The sequence below is a fragment of the Xylona heveae genome (genome assembly GCF_001619985.1).
Source record: "Xylona heveae TC161 unplaced genomic scaffold L228scaffold_1, whole genome shotgun sequence".
Taxonomy (NCBI): domain Eukaryota; kingdom Fungi; phylum Ascomycota; class Xylonomycetes; order Xylonales; family Xylonaceae; genus Xylona; species Xylona heveae.
Window position 1 is genome coordinate 1604884 of NW_017264193.1, and position 24137 is coordinate 1629020.

The 24137-nt window shown below is 48.9% G+C and overlaps 8 protein-coding genes across 8 annotated transcripts; 3 read left to right on the forward strand and 5 right to left on the reverse strand.

Annotated features, from left to right (window-relative positions):
- The first annotated feature begins 332 nt into the window (after positions 1–332).
- On the forward strand, positions 333–1260 carry L228DRAFT_11492 (putative ESCRT-II complex component). Its single transcript, XM_018328936.1, has 3 exons — positions 333–894; positions 962–1037; positions 1109–1260. The coding sequence occupies exons 1-3, from the start codon at positions 412–414 to the stop codon at positions 1219–1221; spliced, it is 672 nt and encodes a 223-aa protein (XP_018191941.1). The 5' UTR covers positions 333–411; the 3' UTR covers positions 1222–1260.
- L228DRAFT_279596 (hypothetical protein) lies at positions 1168–2796 on the reverse strand. Its single transcript, XM_018335696.1, has 3 exons — positions 2184–2796; positions 1816–2121; positions 1168–1758 (listed from the first exon to the last, which is right to left on the reverse strand). The coding sequence occupies exons 1-3, from the start codon at positions 2688–2690 to the stop codon at positions 1657–1659; spliced, it is 915 nt and encodes a 304-aa protein (XP_018191942.1). The 5' UTR covers positions 2691–2796; the 3' UTR covers positions 1168–1656.
- Positions 2797–3357: 561 nt separating this feature from the next.
- On the forward strand, positions 3358–7175 carry L228DRAFT_264790 (P-loop containing nucleoside triphosphate hydrolase protein; the record flags this gene model as incomplete). Its single annotated transcript, XM_018334614.1, has 5 exons — positions 3358–3492; positions 3553–3861; positions 3919–4348; positions 4406–6832; positions 6901–7175. 5 exons carry the CDS (start codon positions 3358–3360, stop codon positions 7173–7175), a joined length of 3576 nt encoding a protein of 1191 aa, XP_018191943.1.
- A 292-nt stretch (positions 7176–7467) lies between these two features.
- Positions 7468–9068, forward strand: L228DRAFT_11537 (hypothetical protein). Its single transcript, XM_018328939.1, has 4 exons — positions 7468–7764; positions 7918–8035; positions 8123–8230; positions 8478–9068. The coding sequence occupies exons 1-4, from the start codon at positions 7759–7761 to the stop codon at positions 8792–8794; spliced, it is 549 nt and encodes a 182-aa protein (XP_018191944.1). The 5' UTR covers positions 7468–7758; the 3' UTR covers positions 8795–9068.
- A 237-nt stretch (positions 9069–9305) lies between these two features.
- On the reverse strand, positions 9306–10147 carry L228DRAFT_242853 (hypothetical protein). Its single transcript, XM_018331547.1, has one exon. It carries the CDS (start codon positions 9925–9927, stop codon positions 9667–9669), a length of 261 nt encoding a protein of 86 aa, XP_018191945.1. The 5' UTR covers positions 9928–10147; the 3' UTR covers positions 9306–9666.
- Positions 10148–10373: 226 nt separating this feature from the next.
- L228DRAFT_264792 (hypothetical protein) lies at positions 10374–11471 on the reverse strand (the record flags this gene model as incomplete). The annotated part of the gene is made up of 1 exon (XM_018334615.1): positions 10374–11471. The coding sequence occupies one exon, from the start codon at positions 11469–11471 to the stop codon at positions 10374–10376; it is 1098 nt and encodes a 365-aa protein (XP_018191946.1).
- Positions 11472–18244: 6773 nt separating this feature from the next.
- L228DRAFT_264793 (hypothetical protein) lies at positions 18245–20882 on the reverse strand (the record flags this gene model as incomplete). Its single annotated transcript, XM_018334616.1, has 7 exons — positions 18245–18306; positions 18391–18736; positions 18793–18876; positions 18934–19111; positions 19202–19491; positions 19714–20275; positions 20335–20882. The coding sequence occupies 7 exons, from the start codon at positions 20880–20882 to the stop codon at positions 18245–18247; spliced, it is 2070 nt and encodes a 689-aa protein (XP_018191947.1).
- Positions 20883–21379: 497 nt separating this feature from the next.
- On the reverse strand, positions 21380–22931 carry L228DRAFT_242857 (Mov34/MPN/PAD-1 family protein). The gene is made up of 4 exons (XM_018331548.1): positions 22862–22931; positions 22773–22812; positions 22221–22696; positions 21380–22146 (listed from the first exon to the last, which is right to left on the reverse strand). Exons 1-4 carry the CDS (start codon positions 22876–22878, stop codon positions 21570–21572), a joined length of 1110 nt encoding a protein of 369 aa, XP_018191948.1. The 5' UTR covers positions 22879–22931; the 3' UTR covers positions 21380–21569.
- Between the last annotated feature and the right edge of the window lie 1206 nt (positions 22932–24137).

Genomic DNA, 24137 nt, shown 5'->3' on the forward strand with positions numbered 1-24137 from the left:
ATTTCAAAGCCGCATCGATTTAAAAGTCTCTTTATATATATTACATCTTCGTCGCTGCAAAAATATCTAGACACCTACCTAAGTTATGGCTTCAGCAGTCGGCATGCAATATACCACCTAGGGTATTATTGTATCAACTCATTGATGGACCCCTGCCAGTCCGTAGGGCTGAACGGAATCTCCCGCGGTTGCTACCACCGCTTCACCAACGGAGTCCACACTGGACCTCCGACGTCAAACATCTCTTGCTAGCTGGAGCACGACTCTTACAAAGGTTGATACGAATTGAACATTTTGCCAAATTCAATGACATGATTATCTCCCACACATAGCTCAGGCGATTACACTTCCTTGGCATCTCCAAATAGACCAGGTTCAACATCATATGACCAACCTCATTGCTGATAAATCATGGCATCGTCACTGACGCCTTCCCTTGCTCCTGCGACGACTGCAACAAGCTATACTCTGCCGCCTACAGGGTTGAGTGAACCAACAAGAATCGAGCCAGCAAATGCACTGCCATCCGGGAACCAACCATCTTTTGCATACCCTCCGTTATATAATTTCCCACCGTTTTATACGCTCCAGCCAAACACCACGACACGCCAAGCGCAGCTACAAGCATGGTCGGGTCTGATTCAATCGTACTGCAAATATCATAGGACTTGGAGACTATCATTGGTTGATGCGATAGACACGCCTTTATTCAGGAATGACGCTTTGAACAGAAGACTAAGCCTCGCCGATGCCCAAACGGTCCTAGACTGGATGGCAAACAAGGATGCAGGCGGTGGTGGTGGCCGAGCAGAGTGGATCTCCACGAAAGATAAGAGCTTGGCATGGATTTATTGGAGGAGACCCGAAGAATGGGCAGAACTTATTGCAGGCTGGGTATGTTTATTTACTGTTTGTCGACCACAGGATAGCATACACTGATGACGCAACTCTCGCGGCTTAGGTCGATGATACAGGTCAGAAGAATACGGTTCTTACGTTTTACGAGCTCATGGAGGGTGAGATGACTACTTCACAAGGTAGGCATATTCTCTATTGCACCAGTATTCTGCAGCTGTGATTCATGTACGACGCGGCTGACATGACTTAGAATTTCATGGCATGGACCCAGACCTGTTTCAGAAATCGCTTAATCTTCTGGTCAAGCGGGGCAGGGCCCAGGTATTCGGGTCTGAAGACCAACAGGGTGTCAAATTCTTCTAGGCGGTTAGAGGAAAATTGTTTGTTCAATCCGGAAGATCAAGTCTTACTGACTCTAAACTTTGCATTACTGAACAGCAGCTATAATACAGGCGTCAGAGTGGGGCGTTTGGAAGGGAATGGTGAACACTCAAAGACGACGTCGAAACGACCACATAAAATCCTTTGATGCTCTACATTCGAGTTTGCGATCTGGCACCGTCCAAAACTGGTGGCACAAACCCGAGAAAGAAGCAAACAGGTCCTTAACGGGGCAAGTAAGATGATATCCTGCATTAGCTGAGCTCAACACCGAGGAGAAAGCGCTGGAAATTGGGAATTGAGAAGGGCAGGAAAATGCTCATGGCGTAAACGCTTGCCATTCATGGAAGTTGCATTTGCCAAATTCCGCTAATCGCCGGGAATCTTTTAAAGAACCAGGTGTGAAAGATTCAATCTCTAAGTAAGCGCGGGAGCCTTGGATCCGGCTTCGCGGCCGTAGACATCCTTGAACTCCTTCTGATATTTTTCTTTCTCGGCTTCTGCCTGCTGGATGTATTTCTGTAGATAGACTCCCTTTAGTATACCATATGTTTAAGAGATGTGCTGAAGATTTACCTGTTTTTCACTCTGAGGTAATTCCTTCCATGCCTTGGCAATAGCCAACCCTCTCTCTGTGAATGAAGAGCTTTGAAGCTCGGTGCTGTTGTACTTCTCCTTGAAAAACAGCGTGTAATGGTTGGGAGGAGGTTTGACCTGCCGATCATCCTTGAGAATTGGAATCTTTTTGTTCTTTAGACGCCGACTAAGAACTCTCCGAGCACGGTTGGCGGTCTGGATCTCCTCAGGTGTGTGAGACTCAATCCATTTCTTGAGAGCGGCTTCGTTATTTGCCTTGTTCTTCTCGGCAATGCGGTCATATCGCTTCGTATTTTCCGTCAGTCGAATTTCAGCACAGATTTTCTCGGAATACTATCAGGACTCACCTCACGCTCCTCTGGTGAGAAAGACCTATATCTCTCACCAGCTTCGCTTGCACGAAGTCCTTTACCGCCCTCGCTCATCTCAATATTCAAAACCATGAAAGCGGTCTCGGGGAGAGGCTTTGGTCCTTCGAGCGCGGTAGCTTTCAATTGGCGAATTTGCGCCCTTTCCTTCTTCTTCTGTGCTTCAAGCTTTTGTTCCTCGGTCAATACCTTCTTCGAACGACCACTCTTCGCTTTCGGCTTGGCCTTTGTTTTCTTGGTCTTCTTGCTTGTTGTTGTCTTTTTCTTCGAAGCCTTTGGTTTTGCTGTCGCTGTAGCAAAAGATCGAATAGCTTGCGATTGGAGCCGAATGCTCAGAGGACTCCATTTTGCGGTTTGTGGGCCAGAAAAGGTGGTTGACACGCCCTGGACACGCTTTGGATTCTGAAGCAGCTGCGCGATCCGAGTTGTTTTGGTGACGTTAATCCTCAGGCCTCGCACACATACGCGTGCTGTAGGTCCGATCATCTTTGCAAAATAAGCTCTCGAGAACAATAGAATTGTAGCGCGAGAGATTGCAAAGAGATTGCAAGAAGCTTGTCGGTATGCTTGTCAAAAAAGGGGAGACTGATCTTGCGAGCGCAGCTGGGGAGGCTGGTGAGCCTGGTAATGGTGGTGGTTCCTGCAGCGGGTACGAGCAGTCGGCAAGAGAAATCCAGCTACCTAAAGCTTCACCCACGTATTTTGGACTGCGCAGTACCCCGAAGTAACGGATGACCTTACGTCCGGCCCTTTCCAAATGCGGTATTGTCCAAGCACAAGCAAGGGAGTCCCACACAAACGTAATTCTAGGAGCTAAGCCTTTTTCAGCTTTCAAAGGAACAGCCGTGCTGCTTATGTAATAGTACGGTGGCATTTTATCGTCCCCAATAACTCTCAAATGTTGTCCGAGGCGTTGACGCAGTTTGGCCATTCAGTATCACATTCTAACGTGGGAGCTTTTCCGTCAGGAGCCCGCGCGAATGTACCGGGAACGCATTCGAAATTCGCACCGTGTCTTGATCTGCATAGCTCGTAACTTGAAGTGAAGCTTCTGAACTTAAAACTCACAGCAGCCTTCAAGTGGGCCAAGAAGTCCGCGAGACAGACGCCGGATCACTGAAGTAACGCTCACTCACCGATTCAGTTCGGGAACATGGCCCGCCGCGCGGACTCTCGCTCACCTTCGCCTGCAGGAAAGAGAAGCCAGCGGGGCGATGACCGTTACGAAAGAGATCGAAGGGATGATGGGAAACATTACAGACGCCGCAGCCGGTCAAGAAGCCCTGATGTTGGTCCCTCTGGACTTTCCCAACACAGACACAATTTCACTAACCTCATGTCACAACAGCGACGTTATAGAGACCGTGATTCCCGCCGCAGAGATCGCTCCCTAGACTGGCGTGACCGCCGTGATGAGGATAGTTATCGCCCCAGTCGGCGAGATCGTTCTCGCGAAAGGAGACGCTCGCGGGACCGAGATGTAGGCAGGGACCGCCGTTATCGAAGCCGAGAAAGAGACTATCGCGATAGGCGAGATGATTCCCGTGAAAGAGCGCGGCGACGCCGCGATGATTCTGCTGACTCTAGACGCAAGGCTAGACGGGAGGATAGCAAAGAGAGGGCTCCGAGTCTAACATCAAGCGTGAAGAACAGAGATGTATGTTTAGCCCCTTTGCCTTCTAGCAAGCTTCAGATGTATTCATTTGCTCTACAGTCATCCCGTCCCCCGACGCCTACGAAGCCGACAGAAGAGGAGAAGAAGGCCGAACGGTTGGCGAAATTGGAAGCATGGAAGAAAAAGCAGGCAGCCGAGCGAGACCGAAAGCAAAAGGAGTTAGAAGCTGCTGGTGGTGCTCGGAGTCTCCTTGAGGAGATGGATAAAAAGGCGACAGCACCTCCCACCACCACGGCGACTCCTATCTCGCCCACGACCCCGATTGATTCCGCGGCGCCTGCCCCTTACGCTGGAAAGTTTGACCCCAAAGCAATAGCCAAGAAGGCAAATGCATCATCGTCGGGAGCAGCTGCGCTTGGAGAGGATGTGGCCCTTCCTCAACCTCCTAAGCCATCTACAAACTTGATCTCTGCAGCTTCCAGTGTTAAGGCTAACGAAACTACTAATGCTGCTCCAGGTGGCGCCCCTAGTAAGTTGATTAAATATTCTACAGAGGAGATGTTGAGATTGGCTGACCAATCGCCAGAAACCGGCACATCCCTGTCTCTAAAGGGTCGCGGAAACGTTGGCAAGTTCGGTTTTGGTACAAAATTAGGTCCTGAAGGTGGAAAGGCTGCCCCAAAGCGGACTCTGGACTTTGGCGAGGAAGAATCTACGCGCAAGAAGCTGGAAAAGCTTCCGACCCCACCTCCTGGAGGTGAGGAGGACAATGAAGATACCGTGATGGCTAACGGCGTGGACGCTGAAGACGAAGATGACGAGGACATTGGTATGCAGGATGCTGGAAACGAGGAGGAGGCCGCAGCAGCGGCCCGTGCAGCTGCCGAAAAGCGCGAAGAGAGGTTACAAAATCAGAATCGTGCTTACCAGTCGGGCGACAGTTCTGCAGCTGAGCTTGCGGAAACTAATGGTGAAGTCACCATGACGGATGCTGAGGCGCAGCCCGCTGCTGAAGAGGAAGAGGAGGAAATTGATCCTCTCGATGCTTTCATGTCTGAACTTGGGGAAGCTCGTAAAGGTCCCAAACCGAAAACTCTTTCCAAGGGTAAATTGCAAGAGCCAGAGGCAATGTTTGGCGATGATGACGTTGACCTCAGTGCTGTGGATGCCGACCCAGACGATATTTTAGCAATGGCCAAACAAGCAAGGAAGAAGAAGGACATTCCAACTGTCAACCATGACAAAGTTGATTATGAATCTTTCCGGAAGAGCTTCTACAGCGAGCCCTCTGAGCTTGCCGAGCTGAACGAAGCGGAGGTCGCAGACTTGAGACTTGAGCTAGATGGCATCAAAGTGCGAGGAGTCGATGTGCCAAAGCCTGTTCAGAAATGGTCTCAGTTTGGCCTTGGCGTGCAGTCATTGGACGTTATCCATAGGCTAGGTTACGACAAACCGACCTCGATCCAATCCCAGGCGGTGCCGGCTATCATGTCAGGGAGAGACGTGATTGGTGTAGCGAAAACTGGTTCTGGAAAAACTGTTGCCTTTCTTCTGCCCATGTTCAGACATATCAAGGATCAACGGCCATTGGAATCGCTCGAGGGACCTGTGGCTTTAGTTATGACTCCCACGCGAGAGTTAGCGACTCAGATTCATCGGGACTGCCGACCTTTCCTCAAGGCGCTAAACCTTCGAGCCGTGTGCGCATACGGCGGTGCACCCATTAAGGATCAGATAGCGGACCTCAAACGGGGAGCCGAAATTATCGTTTGCACGCCTGGTCGAATGATTGATTTGCTGGCAGCAAACTCAGGAAGGGTGACAAATCTACGACGCGTCACCTACGTCGTGCTTGACGAAGCAGACCGAATGTTTGATATGGGGTTTGAGCCCCAAGTCATGAAGATTCTAGCAAACATTCGACCGGACAAGCAGACAGTGCTCTTCTCAGCTACTTTCCCTCGTCAAATGGAAGCTTTGGCTCGCAAAACGTTAGCGAAACCGGTTGAGATTATCGTCGGCGGTCGCAGCGTCGTTGCACCAGAGATTACGCAAATGGTTGAAGTTCGTGCTGAGGATACAAAATTCATTCGTTTGCTCGAACTTCTCGGCGAGCTCTATGATGCAGATGAAGATGCCAGGACCCTTATATTCGTCGATCGTCAGGAATCTGCCGATAGCTTGCTGCGAGATCTTATGCGCAAAGGGTATCCGTGCATGTCAATTCATGGTGGTAAGGATCAGATCGATCGTGACTCTACCATTTCGGACTTCAAAGCTGGAGTTGTTCCCATATTGGTTGCCACATCGGTCGCCGCGCGTGGGTTGGATGTCAAGCAGCTTAAACTGGTGGTTAATTATGACGCACCGAACCATCTCGAAGATTATGTCCATCGAGCAGGTCGGACGGGTAGAGCCGGCAACACCGGAACGGCTGTCACATTTATTACGCCTGAACAGGAGCGGTACTCTGTAGATATCGCTAAAGCTCTGAAACAGAGTGGTCAAGATGTCCCAGCGCCGGTTCAGAACCTCGTTGATTCCTTCATCGAGAAAGTAAAGGCCGGAAAGGAGAAGGCTAGTGGCTCTGGATTCGGTGGTAAAGGTCTTGAGCGCCTCGACCAGGAACGTGATGCTGCACGCAATCGAGAGCGCAAGACATACAAAACTGGCGAGGAAGGCGAGGAAGAAGAAAAAGAGGAAACCAAAGAGGAAGAATTTGTCGTCAAGTCTGCAGCAGCAGCACAGGCGCCGGCTGCGCCGGCTGCTGCTGCTCCCACTACCACTGGCGTACCGAAGGGTATCGATTTGGACAAGATCACGGTGCATAAGACGGAAGCAGCCCCCCGTGCAGGGTCTTCGAACAACCCTCTCGATCGTGTCGGTCAAGCCGTCGCTGATATCCATTCGCGTCTTAGCAAGACTGGGCAGATGCGGACTGGCGTACCAATCGACAACAAGGGCCCCGATGCTGGTGCATTCCACGCTACTCTGGAGATTAATGACTTCCCACGTGAGTGCTCCTCCCCTGACAACAGTTGCCATTCCGAGATCAGAACAGTCTTACTAACAGCTCTACAGAGAAGGCCCGTTGGGCCGTCACGAATCGCACAAATGTTGCGAAGATCCTCGAGGCCACTGGCACGTCGATTACCACGAAGGGCAGCTTCTATGGGCCAGGCAAAGAGCCACAAGCCGGGGAGAACCCCAAGCTGTATATTCTTGTGGAAGGCGATACGGAACTGGTGGTCACCAATGCTATGAGAGAGCTGATGAGATTGCTCAAGGAAGGTACGACTGCTGCCATGGACAGCGAAGCCAGAGCGCCTGCAAGTGGACGTTACAATGTCGTTTGATTGCATGTGCATATCCACATGCTCTTACCTGGCTTGTTGCATTTTGGGAAGATGGAAAATTTTTGGCGTGGTTATTACTAGCCGCCGCCCGCGCTGATGAGATATTCATGACGGAGTTGATACCATGCATATATACTACAATGTTAAAGTTTTGTACATTTAGACAAGATCTACTGGCAGGTCAGTTGCGTTGGAAAGCATCAAATTGATTGGTGGGGTGCACCATATGAGAAGTAGGACGGTAGTACGGTACGCCACGCAAACCAGGCGAACATGACTCGCCCTTCTCCCCCCGCGTCTCGGTAGACGGGATTTACGTCAGGGTCTGAGAGCACGGATCAACTGGGCTGGTCGTGTGTGCCTTGGAATTCCTCTAGCCAGGAACTGCATCAAAGGTAAATGCTACGGAAAGGTCTCGCTTTATTTAACCGCCTTTTCGTCATAGCTACCCATCTTCTTTCTAAGCTTCCTCCTAGAGTCCCGAAGCTCATCTTCTTTTGTCTTCCAATTCTCATCGAACTTCTTTCTCTATCCTGCCTTCCCTACTCCTTAGTGTATCAACGAATCCCACACGCATCACAAAATGGATGTAAGCTACCCACTCATATAGCCACTATAAGTGCCTACTCCGACGGTTGCTACGCAGCACGTCGGCGTTTCGTCTCTAAGCTAGCTGAATTGCCCCCAGAATCACCAGCACTCGCATGTTCCTCTAGAGCTGACACTGAATTTCTTTCGGCAGGTTTTTTACTACTACACCTACGGCACTGCAGCATGGCTGGGTCTCCAGGCCACGCCATTGCTCGTGTCGCCGACGTTGATCGTCACTATGCTGTCTACCGAGGTCCGCGAGCCGACGGGTAAGATTCTTCGAAGAAGAAAATTCCACATCGACATCCCATTATGATATCAAAATGAGGTTGCTAACAGAAGATATGGAATTTCAGTTCTTGAAGCATACTTTTGTCGCGCTCTCGGCATGGCCCTCCTGACTGTCGGCGTGCTGACGATCCTCTTAACGGGCTCAGTGCCATTGACGTCCAGTTTCTCAGAGAGTAAGCCCCCTTCACGATTTTCTCCTTTTTTTTTTTCTTTCTGCTACCGCTCTACTCCAATCTTGCTGGGCAGAACACATTCGCTCCAATGCCTCCCATTTATCCTACCTTGCCCCATCTATACCCTATCCCACGATTGCACTTTGCGTTTTAAAACGTTCTCTCCGTGTTCCTTCATGCAACAAAATTTTTTTCCTACGCAACGTAAAGCTAATCAACGAACCCCTTCTTCTTTTGTGCTCTAAAGCTGCCACAGCAGGAACAAGTACGAATCCTGAAGATCCCAAGGCGCCCTACGCGCTACCCACCCTTACAATTACGGGCTTCTACCACGCCGCTGCCGCATTTTACGGCTATACCCGCTGGACTGCCGACGGACAAGCTTCGTATGCGTTGAGCACCGTCGTGTATGCCCTTTTCGCAGCTATTGCGCTCTGGTGTGTGCTGTTTGCAAGTAGCAATGGTCGAATCAGCAGAAAGACTGGAGCAGACAAGCGGACGAGTGGGTTTCCCTTCAAGAACAAGGAGGCAGACAAACGAAAGGCAGAACGAAAGGAGCTATAGATGTGCACAACGCAAGTCAAAAACCACTATTGCTGCTTGTCTTGCACCATCTTTCTGCCCTCATCCTTTCCTATTCATCTCTCTATATGGGGTCCCCAGCGTTGATGCGAATAAGAGGAGGAGTACATTGTACTTGAGTAACTCTCCCGGCTTACGATTGTATTAGAAAAACACACATGCAACACAGTAATCAGCATTAAATAGCATGAAATGAAGGAGGAAACGGGCCTTTTCGCAGCTCAAATCAAGCAAAAGTGCAAAGAATCCTTTTCTTGGATGCGACACTGAGAAATATTAAAGATCGTACATATCGAGCGCCCCCTCCCCCCACTCCACACAAGAAGCTTTCACAGAAGTAGCGGAAGCCACGAACAGTGTGAGAGGAAGCCATATCTCGTAAAAACCCACAGCACATACATGTCACGGATGATACTGTCAAAGAAAGAGCATTTGAGAATATTATTAACATTTTTAATCAAAATTCAAGACGAGAATACCTAGGTCAATACCAAGGTATGAGTGTATATGTATAAGTCCTTTCCCCCTGTTCCTCCGCCTCTATTTAAAAGACCATGACACAATAGCAGAACATGGAGAAAAGAAGAGAAGAGAGGAGGGGGTATTTGCCAAGAAGGTTTTCGAATAAGACATTTCCCAATCATGTACAGTCATGACCATTACGCATGACTGCCGACAGGCAATCAAAATGTGATCACTAAGACGTGAAAAAAGAAATAAGAGAATTAAGAAAAAACAAATCGATCTGAATCAAATTCAATTTATAAAAAAAAGACAAGAAAAAATTGTTTCAAAAGGGGGAATCTTTCCTTAGCCTATCCTGACCTATCATATCCAAATAAAAAAAAAGTTACTCAAAAAAATAAATGGACGTTCAGTTTGCAAATTCTCATACGATAAAAAGGATGAGAAATGAGCAAGGACATGTAAAAAGAAAAACCAAAATAAGAATGAAAATCAAAGAGTAGTGACATCAACAGCGTGAGGATAACGGGGGTAATCATTTCAAAAGAATCAGAAGCGAATTGAAGATTGAGCGAAAATAAGGGGAAGAAAATTCCCAGACCGTGTACCGAGTAAACTCCATCAGACCGAAAATCGGTTTGATTCCACATAATGTATTGTTGCTGGGTCCCGTACGACGAAAACTTTTGGGTAATAAAAAACATTGGTATTTGTCGTGGTACGGGATGATGAAATGAAGAGGGGAATAAAAAAGTTAATAATAACCATTCTTTGGTGGGGAATAATAATAATAAAAGGGTTTAAAACAGTAACGAGTAAGAGGAGAAGAAAGAACACAGGTCAGTTGAAAAAAAAAGGGGGGGGGGGGGGAAATGAAATGAAAAAGACTCCGATAAGCGCCTTTCGTTTCCCATCCCGTCATAGCGGGAAGAAACACCCATGGTATCGGGTCAACTGAGATACAAATGATTATGTGCAACTGAACCAATGACTATTAACAATCGTGAGGGGATCGTTGGTTATACTTTCAGAGTCGAAAAGGATGGGACGAGGTCTGGTAAGACGTGTAGGAAAGTCGATGGGGAGGTAGAAGTGATTAGACGCGCAAAGGATTGCGCATCACGCCCGTGTCAAAGTTAATCCCACTGGCAACGAGCGCCAGAGCATGAAGACCCTTGGGGGCGCTTGGATCACCACCGTACTCAGGCGAGGCCGCACCGCCATCATACGAGAAGCGGTGAGTTTCCGTCGCCGAATATGGGCTCTGAGGAGCCGGCCATTGTTGATATTGGGACGGGGCGCGGGTATCATCATGGGCGCTCCATGGTTGCTGAGTAACAGACGCAGACTGGGGACTTAATTCGTCAGGCCGAGTGTGCATGGGCAAAGATGTGTGAATCGAAGCAGGCCGGGGCCGTCGTGAATCTCGTCGTGTGGTGCTAGTCTTTGCCTTCTTGGCTTGTGGCTCCTCAGAAACCGCAAGGTTGGGATTGACGGACGCGGCCACGGCGTTGGCTGCAGCCGCTGCGGCTGCGGCTGCCCGTCCAGTCTCGTGGGTTCGCTGATGTTGTTTCATATTGTCCTTGCGGGTGAAAGCCTTGCCGCAAATGGGGCAGAGCACGTTCTTCTCTCCCGTATGCTTCTTGCCGTGGCGGGCGGCATGGCCCGACGTTGTAAAGGTATCCAAGCACCCGAGGCTCTTCTTGTAGGGGCACGGGTAGCTATTTTTCTTCGCCGGAATAGCCGTGCCAGGCGTGAGCGGGGAGGTAGGCTCGACGAGCGAAGAAGTGCGGGAGAAAGGCGGAGCAGTGGGAGCCGTAGCAGCTAAATCGTCTGCACCGCTAGCGTAAATATGAGGGTCGCGCGCTGCTGACACGGCGTACGGAGGAGGCCCTGCGGACGCGAGAGCCGGATGTGAGGCAGCTTCCATTGTCAGAGCGAAGGGTTGCGGTGCAGTTGCGTAGATGGGGGTCAACGGCGGAGGAGATTCAAGAGAAGAAGTCGAGCCAAGACGCTCTAGCACAGGAGTTTCAGGTGAAGCATAAGGTGAATAACGATCCCAAAGGCGAGGGGAAATTGAATCCCGAAACGATGAGTGTGAAATGCTGCTGGTACTGCGCGAGTGCACTGAGGGTCGAGAGGGCTCCTCGTTGAGCAACGAGACCATTCGACCAGATGCGTTGGTCCCGTTCATGCCGTCCAAGATAATTGGTCTATTTTTGACAGGAAGCAGAAGTAAGAGTATATCAATAATTTCTCCAATGAATTAACTCCAGGAGATTCTGTCGCTACTGATATCCAGCTCAACCAACCCCAAGAAATCACCGTAATTGGCAAAAAGGGTAGAATCAAGATGAGGGCAAGTTGTAGTGATTGTATTGGCGGTGCAGAGGTTGATAGAAGATTAGGGTCACCGATGCCGGTTGCGTTGAACGAACCCAGGTTGTCAATGGTTGAAGAAGAGCGAGCGAATGTGATGCGAGTGGACGCCAATGGGTGAAGGGGCAATGGTGAAGGGAAAGTACGAAGAGGACGGAAGAGAAGGGAGAGAAGTAAAGGACGAGCGAGTGTGGGATGAAGAAAAAGAGTTGGCAAGATGCTGCTAGTCCACGCGACGGAATGGCGGGAAGATTGAAGGGGTGGGAAAAGATGTAGAGATGACGGTGCAATGATGGAGGGACCCTCAGTGGTTTGGTGGAGAGATGACACAGCAGAAAGAACGCAAAGGCCAGGATGGTCTAGTTAGTTTGTCCGGCCGGTTGGGAAGGCGCGTGTAAGGACAAGTGGGTGGATGTGGGTGTGGGTGCGAAAGAGGGAAAGTGGTGCATATACCAGTGAGATGTTGGTGTTCGGCAGATGGGCCAGCAAAAGCTAAGGCCGGTTCGCTGTCAAAGGTGGCTTTTTTCTCTTGCCTTTTCTCGGTCGTTCGAACGGTTTAGACATGGCCGTAGGGGCGACCTTCAATTCACTGGGATAAAAAGCAGGTGAGATTGGCACGGCAAGGGTTTCCGTAGCCGTGCGCCAAGGGTCAGGGATCACCCAATGCAAAATTTTGGGACCATGGCCCTGGTAGGGATCCGTCCATTGATTCGTGCCATTTAACGGAGTACTCTCCTAACAAGCCAACTATTGGCGATCCAAGGGGAAACATTAGCAATAAAGTAACATTCTGGCAGGGGTTGCAAGAAGAAAAAAAGAAAAGGGAAGAAAGGAATACAAGGCACACAAGCGCCCTTCAAACACGGATGCGGGTACTTGTTCCATCCTCTCATGTTCTCTTAAAATTTTTTTTCCACCAATTTGGGCCCTTCTAGAGGGCTGATACAGTGGAGTCACGACGGACTACGTGCGAGTAGGTCGAGAGGAGGGAAAATTCGAACCCTACGATCGACTTAGGCAGGGTGTGAAGGGTGGTCCCCTAGTCCCACCTCAGCCAAGTCCCTGACCGATGAATAATTTCATCGGGAGACCTTTTTTGGGCTCCTCATTATTGGGTATCCCCAAAACGGGAAAGAGAGGGTAACGAGGCGAGAGATGCACTACGAGTACCCCTATGATGCGGGCAGATCGCATACTTGTTATAGCTGCTTTGGTACATGCGCCCAGCAACGGACCCCACTAGTGGTTGTCGTAATGTATCCTATACTTGGAATCTCACATCAGATTGGAAGACAGACGAGCAAGATTTTCAGTACCAGTACCTGACAGGAACAAGGGTTGGAAATTGTCCTGTATGTACTCCATAACGCCCCGTTTTCCGAAGCTTGACCGCAAAGGGACAAAGTGCAGCAGCCAATGCCCCTCCCTCGCTTCCCAGCATTTACCTCATCCGGTCGAGGGATGCGAAATGGATAATTGGCTTTCCCACCCTGCGCAAAAGTTGTGCGAGAGACGGGGCCTGTGCCGTGAGGACACACAATTTTTGCATTGCATCTAAGTCCGTCCCATCAGTCGCGTGTGTTTTAGAGCGCCATCCGAGATGCATGTTGGTAGAGGCCGGTAAAGTCGGCGCCATCGGTCGCATCACGCTCCCCTGATTGGATGCAGAAAGCCCATGAGTATCTGCCCCTCCCCGCTGGGCGCCTTTGGCCTCGTTGCCTCAACCCGTTTCCTACAACCTAACGCCTTAACTCCTTTCCCACCCCCTCCCTTCTGCATCTTCTCCCTCTCGGCGCACGTTGTCCAGGATCGACCGAACGGTCCCCGGTTATCCGTTCCCCGGCCGATCCCCTCTTTCAATGAAAGCACGCGGCCGCCTTTTCCTGATGCAAAAGTTACGGTGATTATTCATGGCATCTGCGGTGCGTTTTAAATGGAAACACAGAGTAAGCCATCGGGATGAGTTCGCTGAGAAAGGGGGGGGGTTTTCTCATTGAAAAGAAGAACTGTTTCATGTGTAAGCAGAGAGCAGGAGAGCAATTTGTCAGAGAGGACCCTGAAAAGAAAAACTTCCTTTCACTGCTTGCTCGATTCGCGATCGTAGAGCTTGGCGCGTCTCCGCCGTGGGTCGCCTTATTGGCAGCTGAGGAGCAGATCCATAGTCGGCTGGGCGGGCCATGATAATGCCTGAAGGACTAAATTCGCTCATCCAGCCACAGACCCTGGATTTGCTTTGTGCTGCATGTACTCCGTACTCTACACCATTAGCACGCTACGGTATTACATAGAGTGCTCTCACACGCGTAACAAAACACCCAGTTGGACCATCTGAACCACAACTGCTAGGTAGGTAAGGCCTGCGTACTCCGGTAGCCCGTGCCACAACCGAACAACCGGTCCGGATCCTAAGAAACGCCAACAACCAGGATAGGTCCTGGAAGTGACTTTGCCTAAAGGTCAAAGAGGAAACCTGCAATTGTAGGGGAAAGTCTCTTACCGAGGGGTCAACATGACCGAAATCGCCGAAGAGGCACCCAACCTTGGTACCCGTCGCTTTTGAGGGTCCATTTGCCTTTCGCTTTCTTTACACACAATCTCTCTTGGTCATGGCCCAAGGGTCCAAGAGCCCTCGGTCGCAACTCAAATGTCGGAAAATGGTCCTGACGAATGGGATTGGAAATGATAAAAAGCCTACTACGTCTATCCGTGCTTTCGTAAAACCATTGCTTTAGAAGCTTTGACCCCTCTTTCAAACCTTTTTTCTCTCCGTCCGCCAAAGAAGATAGAGAAATCGATAATTCGCACCTTTAGCATGACACATGCGTGATAGGGCCATAACAGGGAGGGGCATAAACTCAGTTGAGGCTGCAACGTGATAATGATGATGAGCTTAGGTGCATAGCTAGCTGAGTCTGTTCTAATACCAGTCAATAATAATAAGCAATAGCATCCACCAGTAAGCAGTACTTGTCTGGCGTTGCTGTTGCTAAAAACCAATTATTTACGCGGCAAGAGAGCCCCTGCGCTGCCGAAAATCGCAACGCTAGCTTCGGCTAGGCCGGCCAATATTTCCGTCCCACAGGAAGAGAGAAAGGTGTGCCGTGTGAGAGAGTGGTGCGGTTAGGAATAATCCGCGTGGGATTGTTGTGCGAGAGCCTCATGGCCAAGGAGGGGTCTGTGGAGTCCCTGGCCCCATTCTCCACTTTAAACGGCGAACCCAAAACGAGCTGCAGCCAGCGTTCAGACATGGGTCGGTAAGTTACTCTTCCGTAACACTTCCTTGGCCCAGTGCGGGACCCTGACATTGGGGGAATCCCAGAAAAGTCCGATCTTGGGCTGAGCTCCCGATTACTCCCCCAACCTGTAGACGTCATTGCTATGCCATCCATCGTTCTCCAGCGGCATCATCGCACCTACCCACCCCGTCTACCCACCGAAACTTGCGAACGAGTGAACGATTTCTGTGCCGTCGACAAAAGCTCCTAAAGGAGCCGTAAAAGTTTTGTTTTGTTGCGGGAGCGCGTCTCCACAGGGCTCAGCACACGAGAGACGGACCCTGATCCAAAAAAATCAGGGTCAAACTCTGCGTGTTCTTTGAATCCGTGTTGAGTGGATCGTCGATGAGGACTATGCACTTGGTGACGATGATGTCGTCTCAGTCTCACCCTGTGAGAGCCTCCTCAGTTCCAAGGCGTCCCCTGAGATGTTTCTGGTATGCAGGGCCCTTTCGTCCTTGGAAATTTGCACGCGAATTACCCGCCCTTGGGTTGTCGTTGGCTGCTCGGAGACGCGGAGTCGCCAGCGGAGCCAATTCCACTCAGGCAATGTATGCAGTTCCACGCATGGGTTGTAAGCCTTCTGCTCCGGGATCAACTTCGTGAGTGCCTGCCGCCCGCTATCGCATGCAGCCCCCAAACTCGCTGCTTTGGGCACTTGACTCGTGGTCTGGCACAGGGTTCCCATAAGGTCGAGTCATGCATCATTCAAGCGAAAACGGGTTGCCTTAGTCGACGTTGCATATACAGCCTTGCATGGGTTGTAAAATAACTCGAGTCAATAATGCACCTGATATCGTGGGGGCTGACAATAGTTTCGCATGTTGCACGTTGTCCGAACAATCAACCATTCAACAATCTAGCCATTCTGACTCTGCCGGGGAGCGGTCAAACTTCTAGGCCGCGGTTCCGCTTCTCCCGATACCCGTTGCTCTATGAAAGGCAGCTAACACCCGTGGCTCAACAAGGGATTATTCCAAGGTTGAGGCAGGCAGCGTTGCATCTGACAACATTGGAACTCGTGCCTGCACGCTGTCACAGACCATCGACTCAGTCCCACGCCTGTCTTTTTGGTTTTTTATACGGTGTACTTGATTACGCTAGGTGATGGCGATCTTGAAGCCTCGGGAAATGTTGTTGTCCATAACAATTATTGACACCGCCATGTGCTTTCTTCTTGCTTGCACTTATCGCTGTTTCATACTTCAATAGATCGTAAACAACCTGCAACATCCCAGAATTCTACTACGCTTTGAAATAATTTATCATGACTTTTAACATCCGAGATGCAAGGATAAAACTGCAGCCTCTCCGAACGGTTATCTAGGATATTAGCGCCGAACAGGCAGGGTCCCCTCGCTCGGAGCGGATAAGCAGAGCCAGGGATCGAGTGAAGGCGGGAAAGGCGCCCTGCTTTGTCATACTTCGACCGGGTTTTGCTTTCTTGATGATGGGTCGTCAAGTTGTATTGCTGCTCAGCTCATTATCTGAATGATTGATTGTCCAAGAGGCCGGCTGTGATGACTACAGTAGTATCTTAGCTAACTTTGCTCTTTGGGCCATTCACGTACTCCGTAGATGTAGACCCACTCGCATGTGGTGAAAAATTCCCTATGATCGTGATCGGGGGCTTTTACTCTTTTCCATCGGGGTTCAGGTACTCCCACCGCACTGGCTGGCTTGTGCGACCGCTAACTTGAGAGCTAACTTTCATTGATTGCGCGGTCCATCACATCGAATCACAGCGGTCTCGCAACTTACCAGCCATTTCCATCCATCGAAGATCTCGATGTCGGCCCATCGTAGAATACCCTGGGAGCTTTAGAACCCAGTCAACCAATAGATAACAGGCTAATGTGTTTCCGAAACGTAAATCGCAATGTATTCCTTTTTTCTCAATATTTAGTGACGTCATATTTAATTTATACCACTTTCAATAACGGAATTCAGTAAAGTAGCTACTGTCAAAAGAAAGTGGCTAAGCATGCACGGCATTCTGGGATTATATGAGCACAAGGTTTATGCCCATGACAGTGGGGAAAACCTCAGCGTTGATGATTTGACCTGACAATGCGGCGAACCGTACGAGAGTAGGTGAGGAGAGGAGATTGGATCCAACCGAGCCGGCTGGTCCGAGCAATACCCGCGGAACAGTAGTGGCCTTAAACCCGGCAATCAGACGATGCTGGACAAGTCTGATGGTCCCTGGCCTACTCGTACCAACTTTCCAATGTTAGCTTGTCCATGGTCCGCCCTAGTTGTTTCCATTGTGTGTGTGCCTTGATTTGGATCAGATCAGATGAGATCGGTGATCACTCCGTAGTGAATCCCAGCGTGGATCCATTCGATGCTTCGCGAGTCCGAAATAACCACTCATTCCCCGGCGACTTGTTTACTAGATTCCATTTTTGGTATGGCACCTATCAGACCGCAATTACTCCGGTATGTTCACAAGAATCGAAATTTCCGTGGCAGATGGGGACAATCAACAACAATCATGACAGACCGTGGTACAAACCCCACTCGTCGAGCGCGTATGAAGAGAGCGACTGGCTATGATAATGATAGTGGCCGAGATTTATTCTTTTTGGATTTGATCAAATTTACTACTCTTTTCTAAGCCGGGTTTTCTATGTATCATATTTAGGTAACCTTTGTCTTAACCCAATTTAAATATGTTTGGACTTATAGATCGAATTGTATCAATATTTGGGTCCATATCCATTTTCGATTTTGTGTGTGAGGTTGCCCTGTTAGCTTAAATTATTTTATAGATTGTTTATATTTAGGGATGATTGTGAGTTATCATAATAGTTGAAATCCTGTGGTAAAGGGGTTCATGTTGTGGGGTATGTATATGTCATATATAATATCTTACTTGAAGTTTTTGTGAAGAGAGTACAGTAAGCGGATGGAAGGGATATGTGATGAATTTGGGAGACTTGCAGAGAAAGAATCCGACGAGCGACAGGCTGTTTAGGATCATGAGCTCCAATTTGGGCGAACCGCAAGCAACCCGCCAAGCGGGTGCTTCTCTTGCCCCAAGAAAAGGCCCTTGATTCAGTATCATAATTCAGGCGTCTGTGCATACAAATAAAACATAAAACGGAGCATTGCGAAATATAAATAAATAAATAAATTTTTAAAAAACCGAATATTTGCCAAATTGCGATTGCAACAAAATGTTTCACTATGATGACACGTTTAAAAGCCCTAAAAGATATGATGTCCGGAGGTTATATTCGTCGAAATGGCTATCGGTACACCGTTACAGAATGCAGGCTAAACACTTATGAGAAACAAGCCCCCAGGATCAGGGTAATCCGCCTCCGGCGTTGATAGCATTGGCGACTTGGGATGTGTTTGGCCGATTTTCTGAGTAAATAATATAAGTATAGTAAAGACACATTGGGGGAATTCATCAATGCAAATTGTTGAATATAGCATCCAGTAACTTACCCGCATAACGCTCGTAACTGTCGATATATAACTGATCAGTACTTGTGGTGGCCTTGACCGCCTCGTGAGCTTCAATGGCTTTAACCCACTTGCTCCAGCGGCTACCCTCTTCGGGATCTGGCCAACCGCGGTAAGGCTTGAGGACTAGTCGTAGCCGTAGAATCCAAGGTGCGAATTGTACATCAACGAAAGATATCGCAGGACCGAGGAAAAAAGGTCCTTCCGGGTCAGATGCCTCGACGAGCTTTGAGATCTCTGTCTTTAAGTTCCCCGCATGCTCAATCTGTTTCTCCATCTCCTGAGCCTGCAGCACGCGATAGAACCCGGGAATGATATGCCGATTGATCTGGAAGAAGAATTAGGAACGGCTACTTGAAAAGGTGTGAACCTGCAAAAACCTACGTGATCCGACCATAGACGGGAATAGGCTCTACGCTGAGGATCATTAGGCGGAAGAAGCGCATGATCTGTGCTGAGATCCTCAAGCTGACAGAAGGCGTAAGTAATGGATGCCCCCTTTTGAATTATTTAAGGATTACTCACATATTCCATCAGAACTGTACTCTCATAGCAACCCCAATCGCCATGGCGGAGTGCCGGCACCAAGCCACGTGGATTGACTTCCAGTAATGACTGCGGTTTTTTATATGGATCCACTTCGATATACTGGTATTGGATACCCTTCAATTCCAGAGATATCCAGACTCGTTGCACAAAGGGACTACATAATGCGAATTTGTGGGGTCAGTAATCTGATAAGATGTGATAAGGTATGACGTCAGGGTCTAGTGAATGGCTGAGGATAACTCACCAAAAGCAACCGCCAAATAGTTTGAGATCATGCTCCTTGGAGCGTTTCTTGACTGTATTAAGTGCATCACCAGTAGCTTTCTTATGGTAAGTTTTCTGTTCCGAGTCCTTCTTGTCAGCCATAGTTGCCAATGTGCGATATGAAAGCTCCACGAGGCTCGGAGTTTGTATCGCTTTAAGAGGGTTTGGAATGGACTTGGGGGAGGAGTGATGACTAAATGTCGTAACGAACGAGGGGTTTGCGGATAATCGGAATCCGCGGACGAAGGGCAAAATGATCATAGGCAAAGTCTGTCACAGCATTGGAGTAGAGATCGAACAGAGATTTTATCTCCACCGTTTGTGGCATCCCCAATGATCACAATTGTGTATTGAAGAGAAAGCTTTTGTAATGAATAGAAGCTGCCCTGGAACAGAGAGCGAGTCAAATAGTGAGACGGGGGAAGATGTCTCGCTTACGACCTCATCATCAAATGGGCTATGTATGGGATTTAACGTTGCATAAGTACTCACCTGAACCTTTTTGATTTCTCGCTCTTCTTTGAGAATGTGCCTCATGACACTATTCTTCTTGATACGATCGCTTTCTTCCAGTGTATGTTTATGTGGGCCAGCTATTCCATCACCTTTACCGTTGCCGCCATTACCGTTCACCCTCTGAATCGTGTAGTATCTTGTTCCGCGTAACGGTAACTGGCTTGGAAGTCTACTTTGCGGAGTGGGTGACAGCATCCCAAAAGGCACTTGGGATTGTTGATTTCCAGCATGATCTGATGCATAGAAATCACCACTGTTGTCCGCATCAAGTTGGTGAGACGGGAGAGGTTGACTGAAATTGGGAATTGGCAAGGCATCTTGAAAGAACTCTGTAATCTTGATTTTGACATCGCATAAATCCCTTGGGCGAGCCGTGCGCTTCCTTTTCTTCTTATTAGGGTCATCCGACTTTGGTGTTCCTGGCGGTCGGCCTTTCATACGACAATCCCAGTAATGAGAAACGAATGGTTTCCGTTTGTATCGTTGTGTTGAACGGTGGGAATACACATTGTCGATATGAGGAAAATAGATTTGAAAACTGACCGCGCCTTGTTAGCATTTGGAAAATAGAGCAGGAATAGTACAAATAGGACGCACTCTTCTTCAGTTAAGGTTATTGTGTCATCGACATCAAAAAGCTTCTGTCTCCACACTCCCAGGTTTGGCGGGTTTGGAACTATTTTCAGGCTGTCGAAATGACCTTGGCTTCTTTTGTCAGTATTCTCCGGGCTCGGGAACAAGCTCTCTTCTTGTTGCGTGCGCTCAACGGCATTTTGTGGACTCGCTCGCTGATTCTCCGGGCTTGAGTCTGTTGTAAAAATGCCGAAATGCCGGGCGCCATGTGTGTGATTTGGCAGGGCGTGGGCTTGACGAAGCGCCTGAGAAGGATGGAAGTGGTGGGGCTGAGCTGATTCGAAGATCTGACGAGGATGAATATGGTGCTGGCTATGCCCTCGAATGGTGGAAGCTGACGCTAATTCAGCCTGCACTTGACGCTGGAAAGGATCACTGGAGCTGAGCGCTCGCAATTCCGGGGCCAATTGCGAAGCTAAGATCTGCGAGCTCTGCGCGTGGGGGTGACGAAGTGCTTGGAGCGCCGCAGGTTGCAAAGTGCGTAAAGCGGCAGGAAGTTCAGGGTCGTCCATTAATCTTAGACGCCGCCCCAATTGCGACCCAATCACAAAGCTCGTTTCGTATCTCTTATCGGTTGAAATCCGAGCATGAAATATCGACGCCAGGCTTGGCCGTTTAATTAGCAGATAGAGAAAGCAAAGAAGTGAGCAAGAAAGCAAGATACATATGCAATTCAAGGAGGTTCCCAATATGGTATGCCAATCCAACAAATCTTTGTTGGCAGCCACGTCCCAGTTGGTTCTAAGCCGTCAATTATACCGAGAGCTCATATTTCTAGCCTTTTAATGAATAATTGCCCAGACCTGCAATGAAATGAAGGTCTATTCAAGAGTCAAGCTGCCGGAGACGCTAGCCTTGGCACATCGCCGCTTAACGCTGCTAAACTTCCAGTCTTCGTGCCGCCTTTAGCGCGGAGTAAATCTTCTCCGGGTAACGAATGGGGCCCTATGCTATTGCCTCAGGAGAAGTCCATTGTCACAATTCTTGTCTGCATAAGAGCACAGAGTATCTTTCTATAATCACAATTTTGATATCTACCATACTGTGACAAAACAGGACGATTTACAAAAGAACATGACATTAAGAATCCTATTCTAACGCCGGACCCTCGGCTAGAGAGCCGTCACTTGGAACCGACGGGACCAGAAAAGAAAGCCCAGATTCAGAGGACAAAGACTATCATCGTAGTTGTCGTTTCATCATTGCACGTCTCCTGGCAACAAATTTCCCTTGACAGCAAACATCTTGGCGCTTACGCTGGCGGTGAAACCATCCACTTGTCTAGCATACTGCTCGACCTGGCGGGAGTTGAGAAGCACGTCCAAGCGGCTAGGCTCTTGAGGCAACTTGAAAAGTCTCGTCCACTCGTCCTCGGGCAGAGCGGGCTGCTTGGCCGCAGCCCTTGCAGCGTTCTCCGCTTTTCTCTTCTGCTGCCAAGCGGTGATCTTGGCCTGCTCTCTCGCAAGCTGTCGCTGGTAGTATTGGTAGTTGTTGTTCTCGGTTTGGTGGTTCTCGATGCTGTCCAGGAGGAGGTCACAATTTTTTTCGAGAAAAGGGTCGATAGCAAGATCAAGAGAGTCGAAGTTGGGGTACAAGGGCGCTTGAGGGACATTTGGTCCCTGCGACAATGCGGCAAGGTTCGAGGGGAATTCGAGCTCGCCGGTGCGAGGCTTCTCCGGGAGTTGGTGGAGGAAGGAAGTGAGAAGATGAGAGTTGTGAATCGTCAAAGGAAGTTCGATCAGGATATCCTGGTATCTCATGTTGCTCTTCTGGAGACTAATTTGAAAGTCAGCGACGCATTCTAAACTTGCGCATGGCTTCCCAAACCAAAGAGAAAGAAGACGCCGTACCTCTCAGTAGTGAATTTGCCCTCCTTGTAAGCAGCCATGAACTGGGGCGAGAGCCTGAATGCTCTAAGACTGAGGCCTCCCTGAGAGCTGCGGCTGACATCGTGAACGATCGCGACGGTTCGCTCGTTGATGTCTTTCTGGTAGTGGAACTGGTTCTCGATAAAATGAGGGTTGACGAAGTTGCCCATGTTGGCGCTCGTGTACCAGCCAACGTTGTTCGCATCGACATTAACTTCTCGCAGCATCTTAATCATCTCGTTCTGGTAAACGGTGTTTGCCTTGGCACGAGGCGCAGCCGCAGCAAAATTTGAAGCGGCAGTAGATTCATGGTGAGAGTCGAGAGTGGGAATGTCAACGACGGGGAAGGGAAAAGAGTTGGTAATCTCGAGGGTGCCGTTAACGTCCAAACCGACGATGGATCCCGTGGCGGTAGTTGGGAATGTCTGTGAGCAATGTTTGATAATTTTCATAACCACCTAAAATCTGATTAGCGCCTAAGGTACTCCGAGGCAGTCTCCGAAAAAATTCGAGGCGTTTGACAAGTGAACCTACCAAGGCTTCGACCTGGACTGCCCGCAAAGGGTTCTCTTTACTGGCAAGAGTTAGAATATTTCCATCTTGAACATGGCAAAGTGACATACAGTAGTTTATCCGCCATTTTGAAGTCGCGTCGGGGCTCTTTCGTGTCCGGCGACGATAATTGTGGCTGTTTCGTGATGTTCATGAGGTGGTGTCTCTTTTTGGTACAGGGTAAAAACCTCGCTAGTGCGTCGCCAAACCAGTGCCCCTTGTTCGGACGGCCAACGTGAGATGTCCTCTCAAGGCCGTCAAACCCTTTTGAAATCAACGAACTCCACACCTTGCGCCCCTAAAAATGATGAGCGACAACAAAAGATGTCCAATTTAAGAAAAATCTGTGGTTGTTGATGACCGCGGTCACTGAGGATAACTTTTGCGGGTTTGCCGCTTGTAGAGCGCCAAGAATCGCTCTTCGATCAAGCGTCATGACAAACCGGCAGCTTTGAAGCATAATTTGGACGATCTGATTGACAAAGCTAATTTCAAATGGATAATCTTCTTTTCCTCTGTTTTCTTCTTCTCTTTGATACAAAAGCCGAAGGACTCAATACCCCCTTGACGCCGACGAGGCGTTAAATTTGCCCCTTTTTTTTGCTTTAAGCATCTATTCGTTGCTCATTACATTGAATGAAAAGTGCTCACCAGTTCAATCCTGGATGCATTTTTATCTTTCCAAAAGTATCTATCATCCTCTTACAGATATTGCCTCTGTTGTCACTCAATGTTCATCAATGCAGTCAATTCTATTCATTCAAATATGGGATATTTAGACTTCAAAGCATTTGCATCCATTTCTTTTGAATGCAAGTTATAAATCCATCCCTATTCATCTATCCTTCCGTATGCGATCTTTTATATCCCGAATGAAAGCTGTAGCCGGAGCACGCACAAACCCCAAAGTCAGAGAGCCGCCTCAAAATGACAGGCCTAGCGGAAGCAAACTGTATTCAGGTAAGGCCCCTCGAACCCGCTTTCTCCACTGATTATTTCTATCCCAATCGTCATGGCATAAAGTTCAAGGAAGAAGCAAATGCTTGAAAATCCAGCCGGCACAAGCAGCCCGGCTTCGAAACCTAAAACATACTCAGTTTATTGCGTTCCTAAAAAGTGACGGGATCGAGAGAATTTATGGAATAAGATAAGAGCATATATGGCACGCTGGTTTACATAAAGCCCTTCTTCGAAAATCGGAAAAAACCTTTCCAGCTTCAACGCTTCAGCAAGGATGCAAGTAAACACCAGGAAAATGGGATCCACTGTCGCCAATTATCGGTGGAAAGAGATAGATTACCCTCTAGATTCTACTCCGTAGATACAGATTCATCTGTCCTTGCAGAT